General features: G+C 44.5%; 1 protein-coding gene across 1 annotated transcript; it reads right to left on the bottom strand.

The window, feature by feature from the left end:
- Positions 1–774: 774 nt before the first annotated feature.
- Positions 775–25,429, bottom strand: GPR137B (G protein-coupled receptor 137B). The gene is made up of 7 exons (XM_050709366.1): positions 24,923–25,429; positions 16,167–16,216; positions 10,979–11,201; positions 7,031–7,184; positions 5,043–5,167; positions 2,399–2,523; positions 775–1,384 (listed from the first exon to the last, which is right to left on the bottom strand). The coding sequence occupies exons 1-7, from the start codon at positions 25,289–25,291 to the stop codon at positions 1,273–1,275; spliced, it is 1,158 nt and encodes a 385-aa protein (XP_050565323.1). The 5' UTR covers positions 25,292–25,429; the 3' UTR covers positions 775–1,272.

Genomic DNA, 25,429 nt, shown 5'->3' with positions numbered 1-25,429 from the left:
GAGCATTTAATCTTTATGAACATTTTCAATCAGTAAATGTACTAAAGACTAGCATTACCTCACTTAAAGTTTATAAAATAGCTGTTCAACTTTGGTACCGCAACTGATTATATTGCGCCTGCTAGTTTCCCCCAAAACTTCCATTATCTCCCATTTGTTGGTAAGACTTGTGCTGTAGATTTGCTATGTTTGTGGTGTGTAATTTCTCCTTCCCCTAGCTGCTGCTACTGGCAGCTTTATTCCATGTTTTCAGGACTTCTCTCAAGCTGCTTTCTAACAGGGCCATTAGCTACAGGATGTCAGTGCATCTTGCGGTGCTCCTTTTTCCAACGGAACGAAGATCTTATCTAACAATATCACAGAGTTCAGATGGATTCCTTATAAATAACATGTTTTAACAAACCAGTGATATCTCTTCCTATCTAGAAGACTAGGAGGAGGACTAGATTTACTGTATTAAAATAAGGATTATTACATGTATTCATCTCTCTGCTCATTGACTAGGCATTTGAATCACTCTTCTACATAAATACCTAGAATTGATCACATAGCTTTAATTTTTCAGACTTAGAGGTTTTCAGCCTGTTTCACAGAGCAGATAACTCTCTTCCATTCTAAGACTGTTTACAGCTGCCGAGAAGATACAATTTCTCTATTTTTAGAGGAATTCAGTGTTTTGAGACTGTAACTAGTGCATAGATATTATTAGTCTCCAACTATCTTGCCACATTGAGAAAGCAGTGATGATCCAGAGTAAATTGTGCTCCAAGAATGTAGTAATAACTTCAAAAGACAATATTTAATGGAGTTGACATTTTTCCCTTACAGGCTGTTATGTGCACGTAAGAATCCCTACTGTCATGCATTTGAGCAACCTTTCCATGTGTTTACAGTATATTCATCATAATCACATATTTCTAACCTAATACAGTGTAAAAATAAAAATACTTAGAAAATAATTGCCATTTACCTTCATGAAATTTGCTCCTTTAAAATGAGCATAAAATGATTAAATTATACCCTAACAACTCTATTCAAAGCCAAAAATATCATGGCTTAGAACAAGGTATTAATTAAACAGTCTTCAAAGTTTAAATCATTAGCTTACACTTTCTTAACCTGTGAAAAGCTTGTGGCAAAGACAAGTTCTTCATTTATCTGTGCATAGGAACACTTCTAAAAACCAAAGCGTGACGAAGAATTGCTAAGCTTTGTTTTTCAGAACATCTGTTTTAATATCGGAATGTCCTGGAATGCTGTAGTTGACTGAAGTTATATAGGGCTTGGCCGCTCTGTGTCCAGTGCTGCCTCTTGTTGGAGGGATCCGATGTAAGCCATGAAGCTGTTGTTCTGATGGCCCCAGTCGTAGTAGTCTGGAGAGAAGCTTAAAAAGAAAACAGAAATTAGTGACTGGCAGGGTGGTTCTGTAAATGCCTGGCTAGTTACTGTGTGCAAAATGCAGTTCCACAGGTGCTCTTCTCACACTGAAGTGCAAAATAAAACCCCAGCCACTTCAGGCTGTGGTTTGTTTCTTATCTGGCAAATATTTCAACCCAAGCATTCTTGACTCATTACCTGTTTCCTGATTCTTCTAGTTCAGTGAAGATTCTACCCTTTCTGCTTTGCTAATCCAGAAGGTGGTTGACAATATTAGTGTTGTACTGTTAGTGCTTCTACTCCATGCCAAATCCTATCGCTGCTATGGACCATCAGCGACAGAGCTAAACCTGTGTCTGCACACAAGGGGCCTGGATTTGGTCAGCAGCTCTGGTGTACTGGCTCTACTCCCATGAGTAGCATGAGGCTAAACAACCCCAACTCTCTCAGCCTTTCTTCAATGGAGAGGTGCTCCAGCCCTCTGGTCATCCTCGTGGCTTCCTCGACTTTCTCCAACAAATCCCTGTCCTTCCTGTGCTGGGGGCCCCAGAGCTGCATGCAGTGCTCCAGGTGGGGCTTCACAAGGGCAGAGCAGAGGGGGACAATCACCTCCCTCACCCTGTTGGCCGTGCTGCTTTTGATGCAGCCCAGGATGCAGTTGGCTTTCTGGCGCACTGCTGGCTGATGTCGAGCTTTTTGTCCACTAGAACCCCCAAGTCCACAGGGCTGCTCTCAACGAGTTCTCCCAGTCTGTGCTCCTGTCTGGGGTTGCCCTGACCCAGGTGCAGCTCCTTGCACTTGCACACACTTACACAAGGACACACCTGTTGCATCCTTGTAGTCTCTGTGGGGTCCTTGGATCCCTACAGTCATTCAGTGCTGCCACATCAGCTTCCCCCCCCCCCCCATCATTTATGCAAAAATTGGAGCTTGACAATCTACATTATTCTGCAGTGTGTGGCTTCCTTCTCCTCCAGCTGTTTCTGCTATGGGAATCCAGGTACTAGCTGTTGTATCTTACCTGCCCTGGGCTCCCTGTGGTGCAATATTCCATGCCAGATCGTCATCGCTGTCATATCTGCGAGGGTTGTCAAAGAAATAAGATCTGGGATTGAAGCCGTGACTTGGGACCATTCCTGCATTGGCCTGAGGGAAGGGAAACCTCAGTCAGTATTTGCAACACACAAACTACTTGGTGCCTCTCTTCTAGAAGTTGTCACTGGAAATTTACCTCCTGGCTTCCAAGATAAAATAGGTCATTTTCAATTTGCTGTAGACAATAGAAATATTTTTGTATTTTCTGTTTTTTTTTTCTCTACTACCATAGTGATAGTCTTGTGATCTTAACAGTTTTTCCTCTTCCTGCCTTCCAGCTAACAGATATGACTTATTTATGAAGCCACCCTCCAGGATGTGTTCAGTCCATCAGCTGAATTTTCTGTCCTGGATGCTTTATGCTTTTAGCCAGTTGGCTTGAAGTGAGCAGTAGGAAAGCAGCTGAGGAACTGCAGGACATTAAAGAATCTAAAGAGATTTGGTTTTAGTCCCCATCCTTGTTTGTAACCCTCCTCCTGCCGTTCCCTCCCTTGCCTCAGGAGCTGATCATGCTGAACCTTGGCACCCTGCTTCATGAAACTGCAGCTGAAAGGCTCACTGGGACTGCCCTCAGCAATTTCAGTATCTACTCAGTGCTGTGAGGACCAAATACCAAGGAAATGTCCCTTGCTAAAATAGGGAATGAGGTGTACCTGTAACACCCTAATTTACAAAGCATTTTGCCTTTATTTCCCTATGAATCAAAATGGAAAGTGCACGAGATTCTAAAGGTCCGTATGATTCTGAAAACAGTGCATAGGGAAATCTAGGACCCAGCTGAGCCTCTTTGACTCATCCACTGCTTGTATCTCCAGGGAACAGGATTCCTTGCACCCATGGATAAGCCAGGATGATGTCTTCCCCTTGGCCTTCAGTAGGAGAGCAGTTTAACCTCCTGCTGTATTTTAGATGTTAAGTATCTTTGACAGAAATGAACTAAAAATAGGTCAATTTCTGTCATCTCCCCATTTCCAACATTGGTCTTGCTGAAGCTATGGCAAGGCAGAGGACCAAGCACTGCAGTTACCCTATGGCAGCACCAAAGCACACAGGCAACTCGCGCAATCCAGGCTGTATCATCTGTCACGTGGAGTTTTACATTGAAGAGTGCTGAAGGCAGGCTGCCTCTGCTCAAACTTTTTGTTTCTGAAGTCCTGAATGAAGCATAAAACCAAAGCACAACTGTTCATTGGTAAGCTTCCTTATCACAAATAAAGAACATTTTGAATTTCTGATAAATCAGAGTTAAGATTTTTTTTTATTATTATTATTTACCTAAAAGAAGGTTTGTTTTAATTCGAATCCCATGCTTTCTGAGCAAGTATTTTCTACCAAGGAGCATTTTCTACTACTTAACTGCTCTAATAGTCTACTGACCATGTTAGACAAAGTCCTGTGGCCCTTGGTCTCCCTCTTGTGGCCTATTTGCATTGAAGTTCAGTTTTGCCTTGCTACAGAGCCACCTTGGTTTTTCTTTCTAACATCGTTTGCAGTTCTCTCTGAAGTCACTTTACAGAAGAGCAGCACCAAAACTAAAACGTTTCATTTCTTCTCTTTGCAGTTATCCTGGCTAACTCCTAAGCAGGAGCTGGTCTGGGATTTTTCCTTTTTTTCTTTGATGGACACTGGCTAACAGGTAAGTTTCTAGTGTGAAATCAGTATCGCAGGCGAACAGTAAGAAGGGCTTTATTGAAGTGAGGGTTTGTTACTTCCTCACTCAGTTTGGCTTTATCATTCTCTCTGAAATCTATGTGTTAGGATAAAAACCATGGTTTCCTCTAAAAAAAAAAAAACAAAACAAAACAAAACATGAATTGCTTCTCTTCCATGTGAATTTACCATTTATGTCTTCCTTGGGGGAATAGTAGCTGTTGACTGGATTGGCCTACAGAAAAATTACCTAGGTAATCCTAGTGCAAGGCTGATATTCCCCATGTACCTGTCAACCAGCATATCCTATGCTAACCTGGGAATGTTGCCTACAGCTATTAAATGATAGTTCATCTATTAATTGCCTAGATATTAAGAGTACTTAGAGGCGGTTACCCTTACAACTCACACCTTATTCTCTGTTCTGCTGAAATAGGAAACAAAAATGGCAGCTAGTGCTTACTGTGGCTATTGGCTTTTGACACAGAAACAATTCAGCAGGCACAAAGCTTGAAGAATTCAATCTATTTCATATATGCCATTGAACATTTAGCACAGAATCATTTTCACAGCTCTGTATGTAACGAGCGATCCCAGGTTTGAATAACAAGCTGACTTCTTTTTCACTGACTCCAGTACGGTGCCATATTAACCCAAAACGAAGATGTCCCTAAATTTAAGATTACTGTTTCTTAAGGTAAATTGCCCAAGAAATACCCTTTCGTCTTGGTAAATATGATGAGATTTTCTCATGAGGACTTGGCATAACAAAGTGGTAAGACTGAGTTGCTTTTATTCTGCTGAGGACACCTGGGAAAAGATAAGTCAAAACATCAAAAAGCAGAAGTTCCTTCAGAAACTGAGCCCTCCAGACCTGCCAGGACATCACGCTACCAAATGTTTTCACAGATTTCACTCACTAGATCTTTTGTAGGGTTTCGGACACGGAAGAAATACACCACCAAGGAAGTAGGCAGGAGCTCCCAGATGAAAAGGATCACTCCGAACACTATGTAACCTGCATCTCCCAGCTGACATTTCAGATCTGCCTGTTGAGAAGTCAAAGAGAAAAATGTTCACAAAAATTGCGGCTTGCTTAGAAGGTGCAAGAGGCAACATGTCTTCTTATGAAGACCTATACTTAAGTGGCTGAGCAATGTGGCCAGAAACTCTATCCAGTAAAGCTGGATTAACCTGGTTAATTATTAAAGGAATACTAAAAAAAAAAAAAAAAAAATCAATATTCTATGTTGCTGGGTACATGATTTCCCCTTCCTTCTACCTCCTCTCCTCCCTCTTTCTCATCCCTCTATCTTTTCTTCAGGAAAATCAAAGTTCAGTGGATGCTTGGCAGGCCAGGCTCTTAGACTGGGAAGAAAGTGATAAAAATGACATAATGGGAAACTAGTTTTCTAGTCCTTTCCAAGCTGGGAATAACACATGAAGGAACACTCAATGCCCAGGTCTTCAAGGGCATTGCTGGCAACGTGACCTTTAAAATTCATGCTTGGATCCCTTCAAATTGGTGCATGTTTTTAGCTTGAATAACCATGCTGTTACTCTAGCATTAGCTTTGAATACCGCTCTAGATTTCCTTCCACTGTTCACCATAGTTGCAGAGGGCAAATCCTGTCCTTTTGTGTGCTTTGTACAGAAGAAAAAATGGCAATGTTTCTGACAGGTGAGCTGAAGCAGTGCCACAATATGGCCTAAAGCATCTTAGTCAGCTCCCTAGTAACAACCATGGCCTCCAGCAGGGAAACTGGACCCAATACTTTGGCCATAGATTTCCAGTCCGTGCAAGGGGTCAGCAGCAGCCACTGCAGGCCACAGTAACAGGGAGGTAAAAGTTGGATTCGGGAGGTGAATCACAGCCTAGTGCCCTTCCATTCAAAACTTGTGTCTTCTAATTACACAGAGTGGTACCACCTAGCTGCTCTCCTCTTAACCACACAGCAGCAGGGGAGACTAGTGATCCCCTGACAAACCCTGCTCAGGTAACTCCTAATGAGAACCTCTGGGCAATCTTCCCCTGCTGTTTACCTACATCTTATTTACAATTTTATCTACTACTCAACAAAAAACTGATAATGGCTCCAGGTTTGCTAGGCTAGCCTGGTACTACGAGGTGCCTGAATGGCTGGGAACACTGCTTCTGCTCAGCAGGTGCTTGCTGGGGTGGTGGGATGACACCATGTGTCTGGGATTTTGGGGCAAAAAAATATTTATTCATGGTCCAGACCCAGGCCTTCCATTTTGCTGAGCCTTGACAGAGATGGAAAACTACTGGGACCTACCTACAAGCTTCAGAGTAGAGAAAGGAGTTGGATGCCCACATTTCACAAAATTCGAAGAAGAATCACCTGCTTATTTCCTTCAGTTTTTTTACCACTCCTAGTTTCCAATCTGAATTGTCATTTTAATTGATGTCTCAATTAAAAGTTGAGAGGAATTATAGTCTGAACCTAAACCTGCAGAAGGTGTCATGGTACTGACAGAATTATGGTAAATAATAACTCCACAGCACTAGATGGCAATGGGAGAACTGACAATGACTTTTGAACTCTGCATGTCAGTGGAATCAAGCACTGTTTTTCTCCTCCAACCACAGTACATTCTTTCTAATGAACAAAACACCTGTGTTTTTTTTTAATAAAAGGATTTTTTTTGAATAAAATCAAAGTAAATAAAATACGCACTATAAAAGATTGATTTAATTAACAGTTTTTCTTTCAGTAATGTTTTTTCCCTCCTTCCTTTGTATTCCTAGAGCAAAACAATCCTAGTGCATCAAATAAAAGAAAAAAAGCAATAGAATTTTAATATATTATTGCCTCTTGCCATATCATTTAGGAAATCAGCCGTCACATGCAGAATGAGTTTTTCTCATTAGCAAATATTTTCATACTTGCCTGATCTGATACGTTGTACCAATCATAATCAAAAGAATTGACTTTCTTGGTTTGGGAAAATGATAAGATGAACAAATTGTAACAGGCTCGTGAGGTATAAAGTAGTATAACAGTCACTCCTATACTTGTCACCTGACACACAGATGAGCCCTGGAAGAGAATTAAACATAGGTTATTATTTATATAGGAAGTTGACAAGAACATCGCTTTGCATGGACTTCAGGGGGTTGTCATGCTACTTGGCCTAAGGAGATTGATTTTCTCTTTCCCTCTTTGATCAGCACATCCTATACTATGTGTATTCCTATATTTTACCAGCATGGTGGTTTCCAGGGAATGGTAGCAATTCCAGCCCCTACCAAGATGGGCTGTGACTAACTCCTGTGACTGTTGTATGAATACTATTTTTACAGCAATGACAGTGCAAGAGAACAACACTTGGTATCAGATGGAGCAGGAGAAATCAGCTTCCAGCTGTGCACTAGCTATCGAGCATCCTATATCAGGTGCTGACTACTAGCATGATGCAATCTTACATTTTTTTACAACTGCTTGCTGTGCACCTATTTCCCCTTCTAAGTACTGAGCAGATCGTAGGAGTCAGCAGTAAAACACAGCCCAGACAGGAACAGAACATCCTGCCTTACCTAAAGTCAACACGGAGGAGACAAAGAGGAAGCACAGCCTACGGGCAGAGTGACCATGGTAGGGCAGGCTGGGAGTGGGACACTGGGCACAAGGGGAGGAACGAGACTGCAAGTGTGGAGTCAAGACAGCTCCTGAGCCCTGGAGAAGGAAATGGTCGAAGCAAAGGTCAGAGCCTCATCCAGTGCGAGGAACAAGTGTGACATGACATCCTGGCCACTGTACACAGGATGCAGGGGGCTGAGGGATCAGCACAGGAGTTGCTGCAGCAGCACCAACTTCCAAAGGAAGGAATCAAGGAGCCATGGCTACAGGGAGCAGTGTGAGACTGACTGTGGAGGCAGCAGATGTACCAAAATGGGACTGCCTCTGAAGGAAGAAACTCGATGTAAATTCTGTGTGCAGTCAGCTCTGCAATAGTGCTTTTCACAGTCAAAAGAGGAATGCTACAGAGAACCACACTGCAGGGGAGCAAAACTCCTTGCAGCCATTTGCTTCACTAGCCCTGCCCTCCCTGTCCTGGCAGAGACCCACACCATGCAAATGGGCTCCTCTCATCTATGTGGGACAGAGAAGCCAAGAGGGAAGCTGCTCCTCCTGCCACAGGACCTCTCACAGCAGTGCAGGAGACAGGCGGGCCTACACCCTGTCCCCTCCACTCAAGCACTCTGCTTCCAGGTCTGCAGCCCAGGAGCAGAGCTCCGGAGAGCTGTGGCAGGTAGAGCACAGACATAACACAACCAGCTGCTGAAGTGTCAGGGAAAGTCACCGAGTCACCACGTCCTGAATCCCTGACCCTCAGGGCCCCTCTGCTGTGCTGGCGGCTGCTGTCCCTGCAGCTCTGCCAGCCAAGCTCCTCGGCCTGTGTCATCCCCGAGGAGCGTCAGTAAAAAGGAGCTCAGGGACTTGCCAGAGAAGCATGCAGGAAACGAGCGTGTGTGTTTTCCCAGCAAAAAACACCGATTCAGAGAACGGTCAGGCTCAGGGGTGTTACAAAATCCCCAGCGCAGTCAATCTCTCTGACCGACTTCCCGCTCAAAAAGGCCATAACCTGCAGCGATGTCGGGAGCGAGCCGGGCGCCTGCTGCTGTGTGGGAATGGGATCCAGGCACCCGGCACGCAGCGGTGAAAGCTGTGGCGAGACGGGCACGCAGCGGTGAAAGCTGTGGCGAGACGAGCGAGCAGGCAATGCCAGAAAGAGGAAACGTTTGCTGGGCACTTCTCTGTTCTCCTCCTGCATGAGCAGCAGCGCTGCCATGGAAACCCAGGGTAAGCGAGCTGAGGGAAGCTGCTGACGGGCGCATACCTCATCCCCTTCGGTGGTGGCGTTCAAAAACAGAAGCGAAGAGCAGAATGGGGTCGGCATTTCCCTATACCAGTTTCCCCATATGGCTGTCGTTCTTAAATAAATACGCTGTCTTTAATAGCTGAATGTGCTGCAGCTTTAGCAAACTCTGCCACCAAGTGCAAAAAAAGGGATAAAATTGTCCTGTTTTCACTGCCAGTCAAAAATATGTGGTGGCTTGGGGAAGGGGGATCGCAGAGATACGAGTAGAGCCAGAAGGTGTCCCTGTAGAAGACTGGGGCTGGTAGTGCCCCAGCACAGGATGCCTCTGGCCAGCAGAGAACCGACCCGAGTCGGCACCTCACGGCGGGGCCACGCACCTCCCTGGTGCTGCCCGAGCCGTGGCTGGAGAGCCAGGTCCGACCCCACACCGCATCATGAGGGCGAATGCAGCATCTCCAACAGTGATTTCACCCGTGGTCAGAAGGTACGTGCAGGCAGAAGGGAGATGCAAATAAAAGGCTGCCGGTACCTATCCCTATCTACACGCACCCCGGACATTATCTCCGGTGATACTTCTGTCGTATCACCGCAAAGAAGGGATTTTTCTTCTTTAGCTAGTTTTTTCAGCACAGCGGTCACAGATTAAACCAGGATGTTTTTCCACCGCTGGCTCCAGCCTTCTGTATCCCGAAGTAAGTGCAGTGAAATCCTATTGGAGCTCCCCAGAGGGACTCCCATCTCAGGTCCGCAGAAAAGAGCAAAGCGCTCTTTAATTCTCATTTCCACGTTCAGACTTTCATCGGCTGAGTGTCCTGTCTTTTCCTCTTCGCAGCAATGCTAGAGTTTGTTTGCTTTTTGTGAAATAGCTTGAAGTAAAGAAGATCGGGTTCCCAGCAGAAGGAGGAAATGGAACAAAGTAATCCACCAAAGCCTCTTGTAGGTTAACACGGCTTTGTTACAGAGATTTACGCTTCTGTGATTTGCAGCAGTAGAAAAACTTTTCTCACTAGTAAAAATAATCCATTGCCCATGCCCTTTGGTCAGCAAATGACAGACTTGAAAGTAACAAAACAAACTAAGCTGTGTTTTTAAATCTTCTGTTCAGCCATGGACTTTCAGTTGTTGTGCAGTACCGCCAGATTTGATTAAACAGGAAAAGTATTCCTCTCATCTGATTAACTAAATGGAGAGATGGATTTTATTGTAAGATTTTCTAACTAGCAGCTGAAACTTACATTTTTGGAAGGTTTGTTGTGTTAATGCTCTATTGGTTAAACTAATAATTTACTTTACGATGTAACCACGTACTGTGAATACAAAGCCCTGTGTCATTATGTATAGATACAAAACATCATCACTGATTTTATGACAAACACTGCTACCTTTTATCACATGATGTCACCTACGAAACCAGCCCTTTGACCAAAGCTGTGAACCTAATGAAAATTCTTGAAAGAACATTTCGTAGAGTGATAGGAGATTTTTCCTCCTTCTCCCCACCTGGATGAATTTCTAATGCATTAAGTCTTCTAAAACATATTCTTACTATCTGTAGGACAGCATGCAAATTTATGAAGGGAGATTCATATTCCTTTTTCTGGCTTACATTCAGCACGCTGCTACCTTAAACATTTAAAATAATCAGTCAATTTGACAAGCTGATCCTGAAGTACAGCCCACCTCTATGTAGCAGTACTGAAATGAAGTGGTCATCGGACATGGTTCTGGAGAAAGCAGTATCCAGCTGAAGAACAGCTGTGAGAAACTCCAGCCAGTAGGTCTGTAAACTCTGTCCTAACGACAGGTATTTTGGGGTCTCTGGTGTTAGCCAAAAGCACCCTTGCTACCACTTAGTATTTAATTAATTTATTGAGCAGGATGGACAACCAAGTGTAAGCTGTGAAGTCTAAGGCCTCTAGCTCTTGGGGGATCAACAGAGGTTTGTGCCTTCGCTTTGCACTGCCCACGTCTCTCAGAAGGTACTTTAAAAGGAACTGAAAATGTACCTTACCTTGGACTCCAAGTAAATGTTGGCTAAAGACATCTTGGAAATCTTATACAGGCAGATGGAGAGTGAAACAGCGCACAGCACAAACAACGTGTCATTAATTGCCACCCGGACAGAGACAATGACTTTTCTCTCTGAGTTCTGTGTCCTCACCAATACTGCACATGTTAAATTCACCAAGAGGAAGAGGAGACTTATGAAAAGAGAAGCCAGGTAGAGGGGCAACCTGGGAGAGTGAGGAGAAAACAGTTTTAGCGACATCGTTCAGCAAGTGTCAGTCATGAGATGGAAGTTGCACTCCGAGCACTGAAAGCCACACTTGAGCTGCCACGGCTGACAGAATGACCAGCCACCCAAGGCAAAATCAAAGTGCTCTAGACTGCTGGAGAGATGAACACAGCTCGTTTCAAACCCTTTTTTTTCTTTTTTGCAGTTATAGAACAAGCAGTAGGTAAAGAAACTAATGTCAAGCAACAAAACTTGGAAAAGTGTTTGCAGCAGAAATACAGTGGCACATCTTACAAATCATTTAAATACACGTGTACTTTCTTAAGGCATGCACTTCACATACAGCGCAAACCCTCTGACTATTTGCTGACAGGAGAAACCTCACAAAAGGTCGAGTTGGTTGGAATGGGAGGTTTTGATCCTGGTTTTACTACATCATCACTGCCATGAAAAACATCGCTGCCAGTCTTTGTAGACAGATTTCACATTAAATTAGGGAAATGTAGAAAAACTCTGAGTTATTGGATCCCCGGCATCTTTTTCTGTCCCTTTTCCTAACTATCTTGGTTATGGGCAGCCTCTTGAGAGAAATTTAAATATGCACTTTGATTGTGGGTTGGCATTTTGCCATCTATGCCAGGCAAAGGGTTTGTTTGCACAACCACGGGAGCAGAGCTGGAACAGGCATGTGTCAGGAGCCTAGCAGTTGGACTGGTTTTCCCCATTTGCTTTTTTTCCTACCTACCCAGCAGTGATACCTGCAATGTAAGTATACCATACTCAAGTATACCATATACTCAAGGAAGGCTGCTTCTCTTCACTCCTACACACAGCTGCAGAGTTTTTCATTTAAAAAAAAAAAAAAGAATAAAAAGAAACATGTTTCCATTTTAAGTGTTTGCTTACTTCATTATCATTGTTGACCGAGGCAATTTCTGATAAGGTTTATAATCTATAGTCACAGAACATGAGGTTTTGGTCACAGCCCTTCATGCCTGCTGAGAATCTTGAATTTGGCTGATAGCAAACATACAGATCGTCTCTGAAGAATCAAATTTATATTGTTCAAAAGTACTTTTGCCCAGTTATGATAATTCTCTTTCACACGTTCATATCATTTTAGGACAGTACCAACCCAGCCACAAAACACAAGCGTAGCTGGCTTCTTTTCAGAGGGCAGGAAAGTAAGGGGTACACCTTTGAGACCTTTTAGATGTGTAACAGGGAGAACTGAAAGCCTGTAATCCTCTGCTTGTGTTTATGAATCAATGCCCTTCTTCCCAGCTCTATCTGGCAGTGAGCAAGTCTGCTGTCTTTTCCTGGCCAGTCATGGAAATTCCCTCTGGGGGGGGGGAAGATTGTGCTCATTCTTAATCTTCCAGGGCAGGGCTCTGTTCTTAGGATACACAAGGGTAGCTCCTTTAAACCTCACAGTCCTGAAGCTTCTCCTCTCTCACACGGCTTCCTTTGGAGGATGCAGCTCCTAGGTGAAGTGGTGGAACCTTTACAGATTTTATTAATATTTCAAAAGTCTTTACGTTATGGTCGGGTGTCTTCCTTTCCTTGCCCTCCCACAGCCTATTTGCTCCCCCCCCCACCCGTATGGTTCCCCCATTGCAGTGCAAGTAAAATGTATTTGTGGGTTTGGGGCCGAGGAGGAAAGATATGCCCTTACACACTGCCTATGTGTGGGACAGTAAGTACGCGCAGTCTTTGTGCTCAGCTTAGTCAGAGGGACCTTCTGCTTCAGTGCGGCCTGCATGCCCCAGATGCTGGCTCACAACCAGCAAGGCTGAGAAGCTTCCAGACCGTGCTCCTCTTTGACAGGTTTTAGCCAAAAAAACACCACCAGCAAAGCACTGTCATGCTCTCATGCCCACACACTCCCATATGTACCAGTGTGAGCTGTCATGGCCAGTCGGTTGTGCAGCTCTTCACATAATGAGCTTCCATCCCCCTTATTAACATGATGTGGCTGGGGAAACGGCTGCCTGTTTTGACAAAGGAAGCATTGTTGCTGAACCTCTGAATAAGCACTGATGGAGATGTAGGCTGTGTCTCTCCGGGCAGTTTTAGGGTCTCTGCAGCTGCAGAAAACATTACAGCCTCACTTAAAGGCAGAATGCGTCCCTACATTTCAACTACATGGGTACCTACAAGGAATAAATAAGCATTTTTTTTCAGAAAGCTGGACAGGAGAGGTGCTTCCACATTACACCAGCAACTGTTCTAACAGCCTGTTGTGCATAATCCCCATGCTGAGGCTAGTCCCTTAAGAGGAGCTGTGTGTAATCTGGCTTGGCCAGGGAAGGCACATGTCAGGTTGTTCTCTTTGTTTTTTTTGTGTCAGGCTGGATGCACCTCTGAAGTTTTTCTTTGAGCTTAACACCAAACTTCAGCTGAATGCAGTGAATTTTGCCTTGTTTAATGAGAAAATCTGTGTGAAACTACTACATTCTGTATGTGGTTGCCTCAGAAACCATACAGCGTCTGAGGCTCGTGTCTACAACACATGCACACACAGCAGAGCAAGCCTCATTCAAACCCAGGGACTGTAAGAACTCCCCAAGCCCAGGGAGATGCAGAAGGAGACTGTTTAAATAAGAAGCTGGGCTAGCACAGGCTTGGCCGTGAGATCCTTTGCCACAGTGACTAATATCATGAAGGCTATGCTGAGTAAAGCTTACTTAAGATTCTGGCTCTCTGGTAGGATTTCATCAATTTTTCCCTTATCTGAAATGATTCTGATTTCCGAGACCTTTGTCAACATACAGACTGCAGCCCTACCTCTCTGCTGACTTGCGTATGTTGCCATTATCCATTTCTGCCATGCTACAGAAATGACAACATCAGGCAATATGGTCTGCCACTTATTAAAAAAATGTGAAAAAAAACAAAAAGAAAAGAAGAAAAATCAAATTCACTAAGTATAAACTCCACCCTTGTACGAAGGCCCAAATCATCCATCTTTCACTAGCCTGTTATAATTAAGATACAGGACCTCTGCTGCAGGTGTGCATGTATTTACACCACTTCAGCTGCCCTCTATAAGAAAGGAAATGAGGTCGGCTTCATTTATTAGGCTCTTTTACACAGGCTAACCACATTCATGCTAATCGTTCTAGATATTAAAACAAGGTACTACTGTAGTCCTTTACCAAGAGAGCTGAATAAGAGGCAAAAGGCTAGACCAGATCCAAGAGTGACCTGTGTTAGAAATGCAGTAGGCAAGAGCCAGGGAGGGCATAGATCTGTTGAGAGCAGAGTAGTCTGTAGCTGAGAAACACTGCCCACAGTAATGTGGTCACTTCATAGACACTGAACAAATATCACAAGCTTAGAAACTCCCTTTGCTTGAAGAAAGAACTTTTCACGCATTTTTTGTAAATAAAGCCTTGCCACAAATGCTACTAACAGACAAGGTTCAAAGTCTCCCTCTCACCTTTAAAGACAGCCAGGAACATGTTCACAGAGTTTCCCTATACCAGCAGAACCTACAGCTCAGGTGTTGTGCAAAGCCTTCCTCCTTAGTCCTCCTGGCTATGTGTACCATCAGGGACAGGCACGCTCTGTCACTTGCGATGGGGGCTGGATGGTGTGTGCTGTGCTTGTCTGCCAGCCCACACTCCTGGATTTTCTTCCCACAGAAACCAGAGCCCAAAGCGGGATGAAGGTATTTGTATGCCGCAGTGCTCACCAGGGAGCATCTGGCTCTTGCCCCTTGAGGTTTGGGACGCAGCCAAGGTATGCACACAGACCCACTAGCTTGGAAGCATTCCTGGGGCCACCAAAACAGATGCAGCCTCTTCTGTTCTCATCCTCACTGTTTCTGCATCAGCCGCTCGGAGTCCCCATCCCTCAGTCAGCCTCCACACCTTGCCTGTCTCATACCCTCACCGCTCACCAGCTGCACAGCTCACCCCAAGCCTGCTCTCATTGTCCTGCCATTCTGCCAAACATGTCTCTCACATCTCTGTCTCTCATGTACTTGCTCCAGGTGACAGCTGCTCCAGCTGTGTCAAAACCCAGCCAGATAACACACTGTCCAGGGCAAGGACAATATTAATGTCTGACCTGTTGATAGAGCACCACGTTCTCCTGAACAGTCAGCAAATAAGGGGTCAGATTTCAGTTGCAAATTACTCTGCTTTCCTATCCTGACTTCAAACTGTAAACTTTTGTTTAGGAAGGAGACAACCTCTCTTGCTCTCTCACCCTCACTAAATAAAATTGCCCCTGACTGAAGGTTTTAGGCATTGCCACAGTAAACATTAATTTATTGAGCTCTTCCTCAGCTTTCTGGACATTTATGTCTTTCAGGGAGCTTTCAGGGAACTCCTGACAATCCCTCCTGCTCAAGCAAGACCCCAAACAGATCTCACCACCTAAATGCAGAGCTACCATAGCCTCAACTCTATGGAGTTGTGGGAAGCTATCTGTGAGCTCCCAAACACATCATCATGTTGAACCCGTTCTCTCTAGCTCCTTCCCTTCATAACACTTCTCTCAGCTTCCCAAAACTTTGGAGTCTTTTATTACCACTGACCTCACTTCTGGGCTGAGAAATAACCAGTCTCACTCTTTCCTATCACAATGAATACATCAGCCTGCTACCTTTACCAAAGTGCTGGATCTGGATTCACCTAACATGCAAAGCTTTTATTTAAGAACACATAGGCAAAACAAATTTTGTAGACAAATCACCAGGCTCAACATTTTCTGCTTGTATTTGAAATATTTGCCTTTGGAATATGTGACTGTCTGAAAATGGTGCTTGTGTTGGGAAATGACACAGACTTTGAAAAGTCAAAGAAAGAAGATGGCCTCAGAATCATCATCATAAACACTGCTATTTAAATATGAGTAGCAGAGATATGAGCACCACAAACTATCAGAGATGCAGCGTTTCTCAAAGTACATGGCTACTTTTCTTTACCATAACAAATGTTTGCACAGTTCTTACCTGTATTTCAGTAGCTCTGGGGAATATTTTGATTTAGCCTTGAAAATCACCTGCAAAGCAGAAAAATATTGCATCAGACCTAGAATACACATGAGTAAAGAAAAACACTGATCCGCAGGAATCCTGCCTCACACGTCACGTGAAATGTAATGATAGGTTTCTTTACACAATAGATTTGCATTTATGGCTTATCTGTGGCAGGCAAGCTATAAACAAAGTATTAAAACCACTCAGCAAGAGATTATGATGTACTTGTATACAAATTGTATCCACCATTATTTTTACTTATTCTGGCTTGGGAATAAGGTTCTATACCGGCTTTTATCCAAGAGCCAGTATAATCAAAGAGGTAAGTAATTATTAGGCTCTTACACATCCTATCAGTACGTCTCTCACACGCACCAGCTCATGCTGGCTTATGGGGTCAGATGCTTTAATGACATCAAAAGCTCACCGTAGTGCCCTGGCCTGAAATCGGGTATGTAAGGTTGTATCTACGTTGCATTGCCAAAAGGATGCCATCGAGAACCAAAGGAATTGTTTTACTCTGAGGTTTATTTGGCTTCTACTGACCGTCTGCTCACTAACAGAGCAGTACATATTTTTACAGAGAGAGCTCAGGCAAAATAGTTACCTTGCTGAAACAGAAGAGACAAAATACTGACACATTTTCCACAACGTAGGTAGGTGGTATCAGTCACAGGTGTTTAACCACCATCAGAAATTATACAAAAATATATTAGCATATTTTGTATCTTGTTTATTAAAAGCAAATGTAGGTAAGTACCACTGCTTTTCATAAGCTAACACGGTTACTAAACACAGTCAGTTTATAAAACTTCATACAGGTTCATTTAAGCTCAGCAACCAACACTGAAGCCCACTGGTTGCTCAAATTACCAAAAATCATGCTATATGACTTTCTGTCGGCTGCTTCCTAATTGATTTCTTCTCAAGCCACCCTGCCTTATCCATTTAATTTGGTTTTGCATGCCCTTTAGTGCAGCTTGCATAATACTTGCTATGATTATCATGCTTTCCCAAGGAAACAGGAATGACATGATCACTAGGTATGTACAGGCATGTGTCTGGCCTGACAACCTGTTTATCTGTCCCCCCACTAATCTCAAAATACTCTGGTCAGAGAACAGACAGCAAAATAAGTGTCAAAGACACAATCCTTCTGTCACCCTCCTGTAAATCAATGACCCAACAGAAGTAAGGGACCCCTCTAAGTGCATCTGATGTGAGGAGAATCCTGCCTAATAACCCCACACATCATATGCAGGTATGGGAGGCTGCATAGCAAAGCACCACAAGAAGTGCCCCAGTTATGGAAGCAGCCTCACTCACAGCTCAGAGTCAAGCATGAGACACAGATCTGGAGAAAATCAGGCTTTGCTTGTTCCAGCGCTCCTGGAACAACTTGTCATTTAACTGCTATTCACCACAAGCAGCTGCCTTGACTTGGAAATTATTTTTATGACACATCGGTCTGCTTAGGACTAGCTGAACCAGCAGAGAGGACTGAGCCTTTCAGTAGGCCTTTTAGAAAAATAACAGCTGAGAATAAAATTGAAACGCTGGGGGAGGGAAACCTCTAAAAATATTCTGCAACCATTGACACTGTTTTCAAGTAGTTAACATCTCTGGCAGTATCCCTTATAGAAGATTTTGGGGATTCATTCTCTAAATTCCTAGATCATCAGTTCTCACAGGAATTCAAGAACATGTTTTATGTTGTTTTACTTATTTGCTACCTAGAGGAGAGGTATAAGAGGCTTGTGAATGTTCTGTGTTCCTGTGGTGCACAAAGAGGAGCTGTCAGTCTTTTAGAGAAGAGTTGGGGTTCAAAATCCTTTCTGTATGCTTTTTGTACTAGGTATGTTACCTACCCTGTTTATTCTGGAAAACACCATGGGCAAGTGGGGAGGGAGCAGATTCCTGAGCTCACTGAAATTAAACAAGTAAAACTTGTCTCTAGGGCCATTCCACAATCCTCACCTGTGCTGAGTAGCACTTACTCACCCATGCTGTACCGTTAATTTTGACAGGAGGAGCACTGAACAGAGGTGTTCAGAGCCTGTGCAAAGAACTGCACGAGACAATTCACGGTGGGCAATGAGTTGTGCTGGGTCCACAAAGCCTGGGAAGTTCACAAGTTCCTGAATGCCATCTCCTGTGCTTCCCCGAAAAGGATCCATCCACCCCTATAATGTCACAGAGAGCTACTTTCACGTCAAGCACTCCAAGGCTGTCCCACTCAGCAAAGGCTCCATGGCTGACTTATCAAAAACCAAGCGTGACGTTCCTGCTGCTGATAAAATGCATGGCAACATCTCCAGATGTGAGGCTGCTGGAACAGCTGTGCTATTGTGATCCTGCGTTTGGTGGAGCTGTCCCAGCAGGCAAATGCTTCTGAATTCTATCAGAGCAAAATGACCATTAAGAAAGAAAATTGATACTAAACAGAAAATGGATGCTACATAGAATGAAAGCTTTAGTACAAGGCACGGGCATTTGTACGAAGTCACTGCTAAACAGAAACACAGGCAGCCATGTTCTGCCACCTTTGCTTACACTGATGGCGCCTTATGTCATGAGGAACTTTGCTGGAAGCGGGATGACTGTCACAGAATAAAGGGCTGTTCAGTGGCAGTAGGGATGTCTGAAGCTGATCTCAATATACCTTAGATGTGTGGGTGCAGCTCTTTGTGTTTAGCACTCATTTAACTCAAGAGCTCCCTGGAAGAGAAGACTGGTTGCTCAATGGCCCCTCCCTGCAACAGTGTTGAGAAAGCTTCCAGTCAGTATCTGAGTCATCTTAGCAAGTCTTCCAGCAAACCAGAGCAAACCAGGCTTTTCCTATGAACAGATTAAGCAGCAAGCAGAAGGCAGACTTTTAAAAAGAGGCCTTTCAGAGAACCTCAGGACGAACAGGAACCAGGAAAACTCAGTGCAATTCCTTGCTGATTTTCCAATGTCCAAAGGGCTACTTTTTCTTCTTATTTTTTTCCCTTTCCTTTTTTTTTTTTTTTTTTTTTTTTAAGGAGAAATTCCTTGTTTTGACTCTTTCTTTTTTGTTGAAGGATTGGAAACCTCAAATGAGATTCTCACACTCCCTCCTCTACTCCCCTGAGGTATATGTCTGGCATATAAAAGGGCAGCAGTACGAAAGGACTCCAAAAAAGCCCTTAATACAGCCAGGGAAAATTCCTCTGTTGCAACAAGTGATGTAAACAGCTGACCTTAAAGGCATTCTACCAGCCCCCAGCAGCAGAGCTGGGGATGGCACAGGAGTCCCTCAGCAGCTTGGCTGCAGGGAGCTCTGTGGAGCTGCTGGGCAGGCAGACAGGGCCAGGCTGCTGAAACTTCACGGGGTTCCAGCTATGGGTAATGAAAGCAACATCAGGAACCACTCTGGGCCTGTAAGTATCAATGAAACAGGTGTCAAAGCCAAGTTACATGCTCCCAGAACAAAAGAAAAACTAAAATAAAATCTCACTGGACCCATTCTCAATTCATGCTGATTTAACTGAGCTGATGTGAACACTGGCACAAACCTCCAGCATACCTCCAGGTCTGGCTGATCAATTCACTTTTCGAGGAGCCTCAGCTCACCACAAAGCCTCAGGTATGTGCTAAGTGCTTGCATATGTCTCAAGCCGGCCCTCTGCAGAGGAATGAAGTTCAGCTTTATTTACCAGTCCTCGTTTCAAAGAACTATACGTGGAGCACAGCATGTTCTTTTCCTTCCCAGCCCTTTTCACCGCTGCCCCTCTCTCCCTCTGTCACACTCTGTGCAAACGTCTTTGCACCCTGAAAATAGGCCACAACCTCCCAGAGCTCCTCACCGTCAGTGTGTACACCTCTCCTCTGCCGTGTATTTTCCAGTCCCAGGCCCATCTTGCTTTCTCTCTCCTTCTCCCATGTTCGTTCTTTCATGTTAGATGTTCCTACATTTGGACCAGATCCCCCCAGATATGCCAAGTTCTCCCTCTACTCCCTACACCCTACCTGCTTTGTAAAGCCTACTGACAGGAGCAACAAGACCCCTGCCAAAGTCAGCCTGAGGTGAGCTGGCAGAAACAAGGGACAGGGACCATCGTGGGGCTGGCGGCCACAGCAAGCTCTCATCTGTACTTTCCTATCCAATTATCATCCAAACCAAATGATGCCGTTCTCCATGTCAGATGCTGAGAGCCAGCCAGTCTGCAGTTTCAATTTGTCTCCTACAGATCCAAAGGGTAATGTTTTAAGCCAAACATATTTGCTGATGCTTCACCATCTCTAGTTGGACTCTTTTGTAGCTCTGTGTACATCTGAAGCATGCTGCAAATAGCAAGCTTTATAAAATACAGTGTATTAATATTTATTAAAAAATAAACACTTCTCCTAAATAAAAAGCCCTCTCTGTTCTCTCACTGGTGGTATTACTGTTAAAAACCTGTCCAGAGTAATTAGAGCATAAGAAGGCCTCTTAATTTCCTTCACAGATAACACACATCCCCGTTCCACTGAGATACAGGCTTTACCCCACCCTGCCAGGCACTTCCAGCATGGCCTGCTCCTCTCTGGACTGCCTTACTCTGCACAATTTCTCCTCATTTGAAAGTCCCTGATGTTATCAGCCCTGCCTGGGAGGCAGGGTAAGCTCCTCAATCCAAGTGCCAGAGAAAAGGGAAGATGGTTACGGAGGAGGACGGAGAGGTAAAACCACCTACCAGCCCTCCTCCGGCTATACAGCCCCACAGTTCTTCAACTCAGCACCACCTTCTTTAGGTCCTGGAGAAGTTCCCAACCTAATGGTTAAACCCGCAGCACACCAAGTGGCTCACTGTGCCTGGCCACAGAGGAGCACTGGGATTTCCAGCATCACTGATGGCTCACAGCCTTGACCTTGTTTTTTGAGTCTGTAACCCTCCATGCTAGCCTGCCTCCTCCTTCGTTTGTATCCTGCTCCCCAGGAAAATGTAAAGCCTGAAACAGAGCAAAGTGAAGAGAGCCCTTCTCTGCCAACCTCCATACCAAAAAAGACAACTTTTTATTTTACTTCCCAGAGCTTCTTTAAACTTCTGCCCTCGGTGCTGACTGTAAAGCCTGAGGACTCATCTCAGTCTCCTCCTGTCAGGGGCAGGGAAGAATGGGAGCTTTGGCTAGGCAGGACGTAAAAAAAAGACTGCTCGAGTCCTGGGATCCTCGCTGTCTGAATTCAGCTGAAGTGGAAAATATGTTACTTGCCCATGTGCAGCCTTTGCTTTATTAAGCAGCCAAAATACACCCATGGGAGGTGCAGGTGTGAGGCAAATGTATCTGTGGGCTTTTCGGTCTCTGCAGGTGGAAATGCACACTTCAGCTCTATCTGATGGGTTGGGGATGGATCTCATCTTCACTCGAGATTTACTTTAATCATTTCTAAGGAGACACAGGGTTATCCTGAGAGGGTAGTTAACATTATTTTTCTCCTTTAGAAGACAGGAGGATGAATTTATAAATTCATAGACTTTATAAACTAATAAATTCTAAGAAATTTATGTTTCTCATTAGCAATCACATGTATTTGCTGCAGTATGTGATTTCTGAGAGCAGGTAATATTACACAAGCCTTTTCTACAGCACCGTTTTTATTCTGCCATCAAGACCATGGTGAAGGACCCTGAACTTGGCCCTCAACCCAAAGAGTAACTCTCAACTCTCAGGAGTTGTTCCGAGACAAAACTATTTTGATTGTAGCTTTTCTTTTGGCTACAGGTCCCCCGGTTTAGCAACCTGCCCAGTGCATTAGCTTCCTCTGTATCTGCTGATGGTGATGCCCAAGGCTGGGAATAACCCCTGCTGTGCTGACGCCATCTTGGCTTATTTGTCTTCCTACACGTAAGAAGCAGTCCAAATTTGTGTCCTCATTGCTTTGGGATACCTATTAAAAAGAGAATAGTTGTGGCTAACTTTCTGTCAAGTTCAAAGGTGCTCATTATTCTAAAAAACGCCCTCAGGCAGTTGCCAAATGAGTTTCTCTGTTGGGCCAGGAGCACTTGCAATCTTTTTGGAATCATTTCTTCTTCTCACCTCTGCGTCTCGAGGTTTTCTTAGCAGTGCCACATTTAGAAATGCTGGGTGCTGGGCAGCAGGTGAACACCTGCAAAGTCCTGAGACCCATGAGGTCTCTCCCTATACTCTGTCCCCATACCACACGTAGAACACTTCTTTTCTTGAAGCTAAGCATCAGTTAAATAGCATGGCTTTCATGCAACAAGACACAGCTGCAGACTTTTCTTTCCTTCCTTCTAGAGAAAAAAGGGTAAATGTTGCTTCTGACCAGGTCTGTGAAGTTATAAGGTATTACTGAAAACAAAATTCTCTCTCCCCACCCCTTTCACACTAGTTCTTGCTTGCCTACTGTGGAAAGCTAGATGCACATTAAACATATAGTCTTAAGAAGATGCTGAATTTCAAGCCAAACCACCTTTTAATGTTTAGAAATAGAGAATTAATAACAGTGAATTAAAAATATGTGCACTGATTCTGTGTCCTACATTATATTTCTACAGTGGCTGTGCTTATATTTCTTAAGGCTTTGTTTTGGCTAGAGAGATATTTGAGATAAGACTTCAATGGGAGCAACCAGCTCTAAAGCAAACAACACTGCTAATAATATGCCAGTCTACAGTGGCTCACAATCTTTAAAGATTATGACACATAGCACAAACTCTGAAAGTCAAAGCAAATAATGTTTCCAAAGCCTCACAACAGCTCTTCAAGACAGGTAACTATTAGGTTCTTTTATACAGGGGCCCAGAGGAAGATTGTGAGGACTCACGGTGACAAAGCAGAAATTGTGTCAAAGGCAGAACCAATAGCCTTAGCATTTTGTGTGTTTCCAACTAGCGTCTCATACTTCCTTAGTAATATCAGGCAGCAACGCCAAAAATAAGTTAAAAGGACATATCTGTGCGTTCCGTGTGATCCTTTCTTACTTCTTCCACTGACAAGAGGAATTGGTTGCTCACAGCAATCAGCCACTCGGAGCTGGCACCCTAATGCACAGAGTGCAGCCTGCCGTGCGTGCTCTGGGCTCCCTTCAGCCTTGGCTGCTCTTGGGTGAGGGCCAAGATGCTGCACTCTGCCTCCAGACCTCCACCGCAGCCCTACCTGCGTGTCTGAGGGAAGAATCTCACTCAGGGCTATGGTTTAGTCCCGGGTGCTGTGATGGTGACGGACTGCGTGATGATGGACGTTTGCCCCTGGGGAGCTGCACCGTTCTCAAATGCCGTGGGATAAAGCATAGGTCATTACATGCCTGAGCCAGATTTGAGCAGCATGTAGATGAAAGGTTCCTGTAATCCTTTAATGCATCTCAAGTCCTGGGGAGCGGAGCGGGTGAGTTACAGGCATTTCAGCCACTGAATCCAGAAAAGCAAACCTAAGCGCACAACTATGTACGTGGTTCTAAGTATGTAATACCCTTTGCAACTCAAGTGATCCTCTTACAGCTTTCACACTTCCAATCCCCGCTTTTTCAGCTCTGGGAGAGCAGCTCTCACAAGCAGCCCGATCTCTACAGCCTGGCTGTTCAGGACTCGCAGGCCTGTATCACTACAGGGCCCCGGTAAGCGCTGCAGGCACTCCAGAAGCATCCAAACTCAGGCACTGAGCTGGTCCCACGAGGGGCACACAGCAACACGCAGAACATCCCGAGCGCTGCCTGGGGGTGCCCCGGGGCTGGCTGGTGCTCCCCTGGCCAAGTCACCCCTGCACTGGGAAAGCTGCCCTTGACAAGGGTCAGCTGAGGGCAGGCTGGGCTTCCTGCTCCGGGCACTGTAGTGGGATTGAGGAGATACTGAACCCAACCCCTGCGCTCCTGAGAGCTTCTTGTGAGATCTCGGGCAAGCCCAGCAGCCTTTCTGTGCCTCAGCATGCCAACATCCCATCCTGCAGCCCAGTGACGAGCTCACCATAAATACTTCCAAGCAAATCTAACTGCAGCAACACGGAGCTCTGTGCACCCTAATTCACTTGGCTTCTTAGCTGTCTGTAGCACAGATATATTCTCAAGGCCCCTTACTGATACAGAGAAACTGTTCCCTTCACCCCCCTACATAGCTAATTCACCTTTACATCACGGTGTCCTTGAAACAGAGGGTGTATGTACCTCTGTACAGCAACCAGCACTTACCGGGGCCCAGACTCACTGCTATTTTTAATACAGATCATTACAGGAATGTAAGCCTTCGACAGGACTCGATCTACACTTTCAATTGTTGATACACAGAACAGAAATCCCACTGAGAAATATTTTAGTCAACTTATGAAAAAATGAGGGGGGGGGGTTGCCTGCAAAATTACAAATTACAATTCTGGTAGCACACAGAGATCAAGGTCTGCTAAGCCAGGAGGCTTCTGAGGTTTAATAACAGCAATAAGAACAATAATAAAGAATAATAACAGAATGGCATTTTGGTTATCCGGCCTTCAAGCTCTCCTGTATGTTTTTTTCCTACCTTTAAATCAAATGACACCTATTTAATGGACAGTAGATATATTATTTGCCATTCCTGAAATGATCACTTTAGGCTCCCGTCTCACTGTAAACTGATCACTTGCACCAAGATCAAAAGTTAAAATTCCCAGCTAAATAACTTGAAATATGCTTTTTGCCCTGCCAAAGTACATTAGGAAATTACATCTTTCGCACAAATCTTACAAAACAATGCTTTATCATTCTGTCAGATTTAATCAACCGAATATCTGTTGCTTACCTGTGTGAAGTAAAGATTCATCAGGGTCAGGGTGAAAAACTGGAGGCAGACTGGGAAGCAATAGAGAAGCCAGAAGATGAAGGGGCTGAGAGAATTTGCTGTGACAAAGTCTTTGAAGTAAAATGAAAAGAGCACAGTCCTAAGAGAGGCCCAAAACAAGCACAGAAACAGAAAGACAGTCTGGTAACTGAACCTCTTGTGCCTGTAGTGCAGGACCAGCCAGAGCTGAACGTAGATGAACACAAAAAGAAGTGAATAAAAAACAGTATATACAATGGTCAGGCCCAACTTCACATACGGAGGGACAGCTGGCGTCAGGGTCGGCGGAAGGGTGTCATTTTTCAGTGGGTCCCACTCAGGGGCCTCCATTTGATATCTGGAATCGTCAGAATTATTTATTAAGTTTGGCTGCCGCTGTTGCCTCCTCCTCCTTCTCCTTTCATCTTCCTACAGCATAGGAATCAAGAAAATGAAAGAAAACAAGCTGCACTTCCTCTTTGGCAGCTC

This window comes from Cygnus atratus, chromosome 3 (genome assembly GCF_013377495.2).
Source record: "Cygnus atratus isolate AKBS03 ecotype Queensland, Australia chromosome 3, CAtr_DNAZoo_HiC_assembly, whole genome shotgun sequence".
Taxonomy (NCBI): domain Eukaryota; kingdom Metazoa; phylum Chordata; class Aves; order Anseriformes; family Anatidae; genus Cygnus; species Cygnus atratus.
The sequence above is the reverse complement of the archived record's forward strand: the minus strand, read 5'-3'. Positions and strand labels throughout refer to the sequence as shown.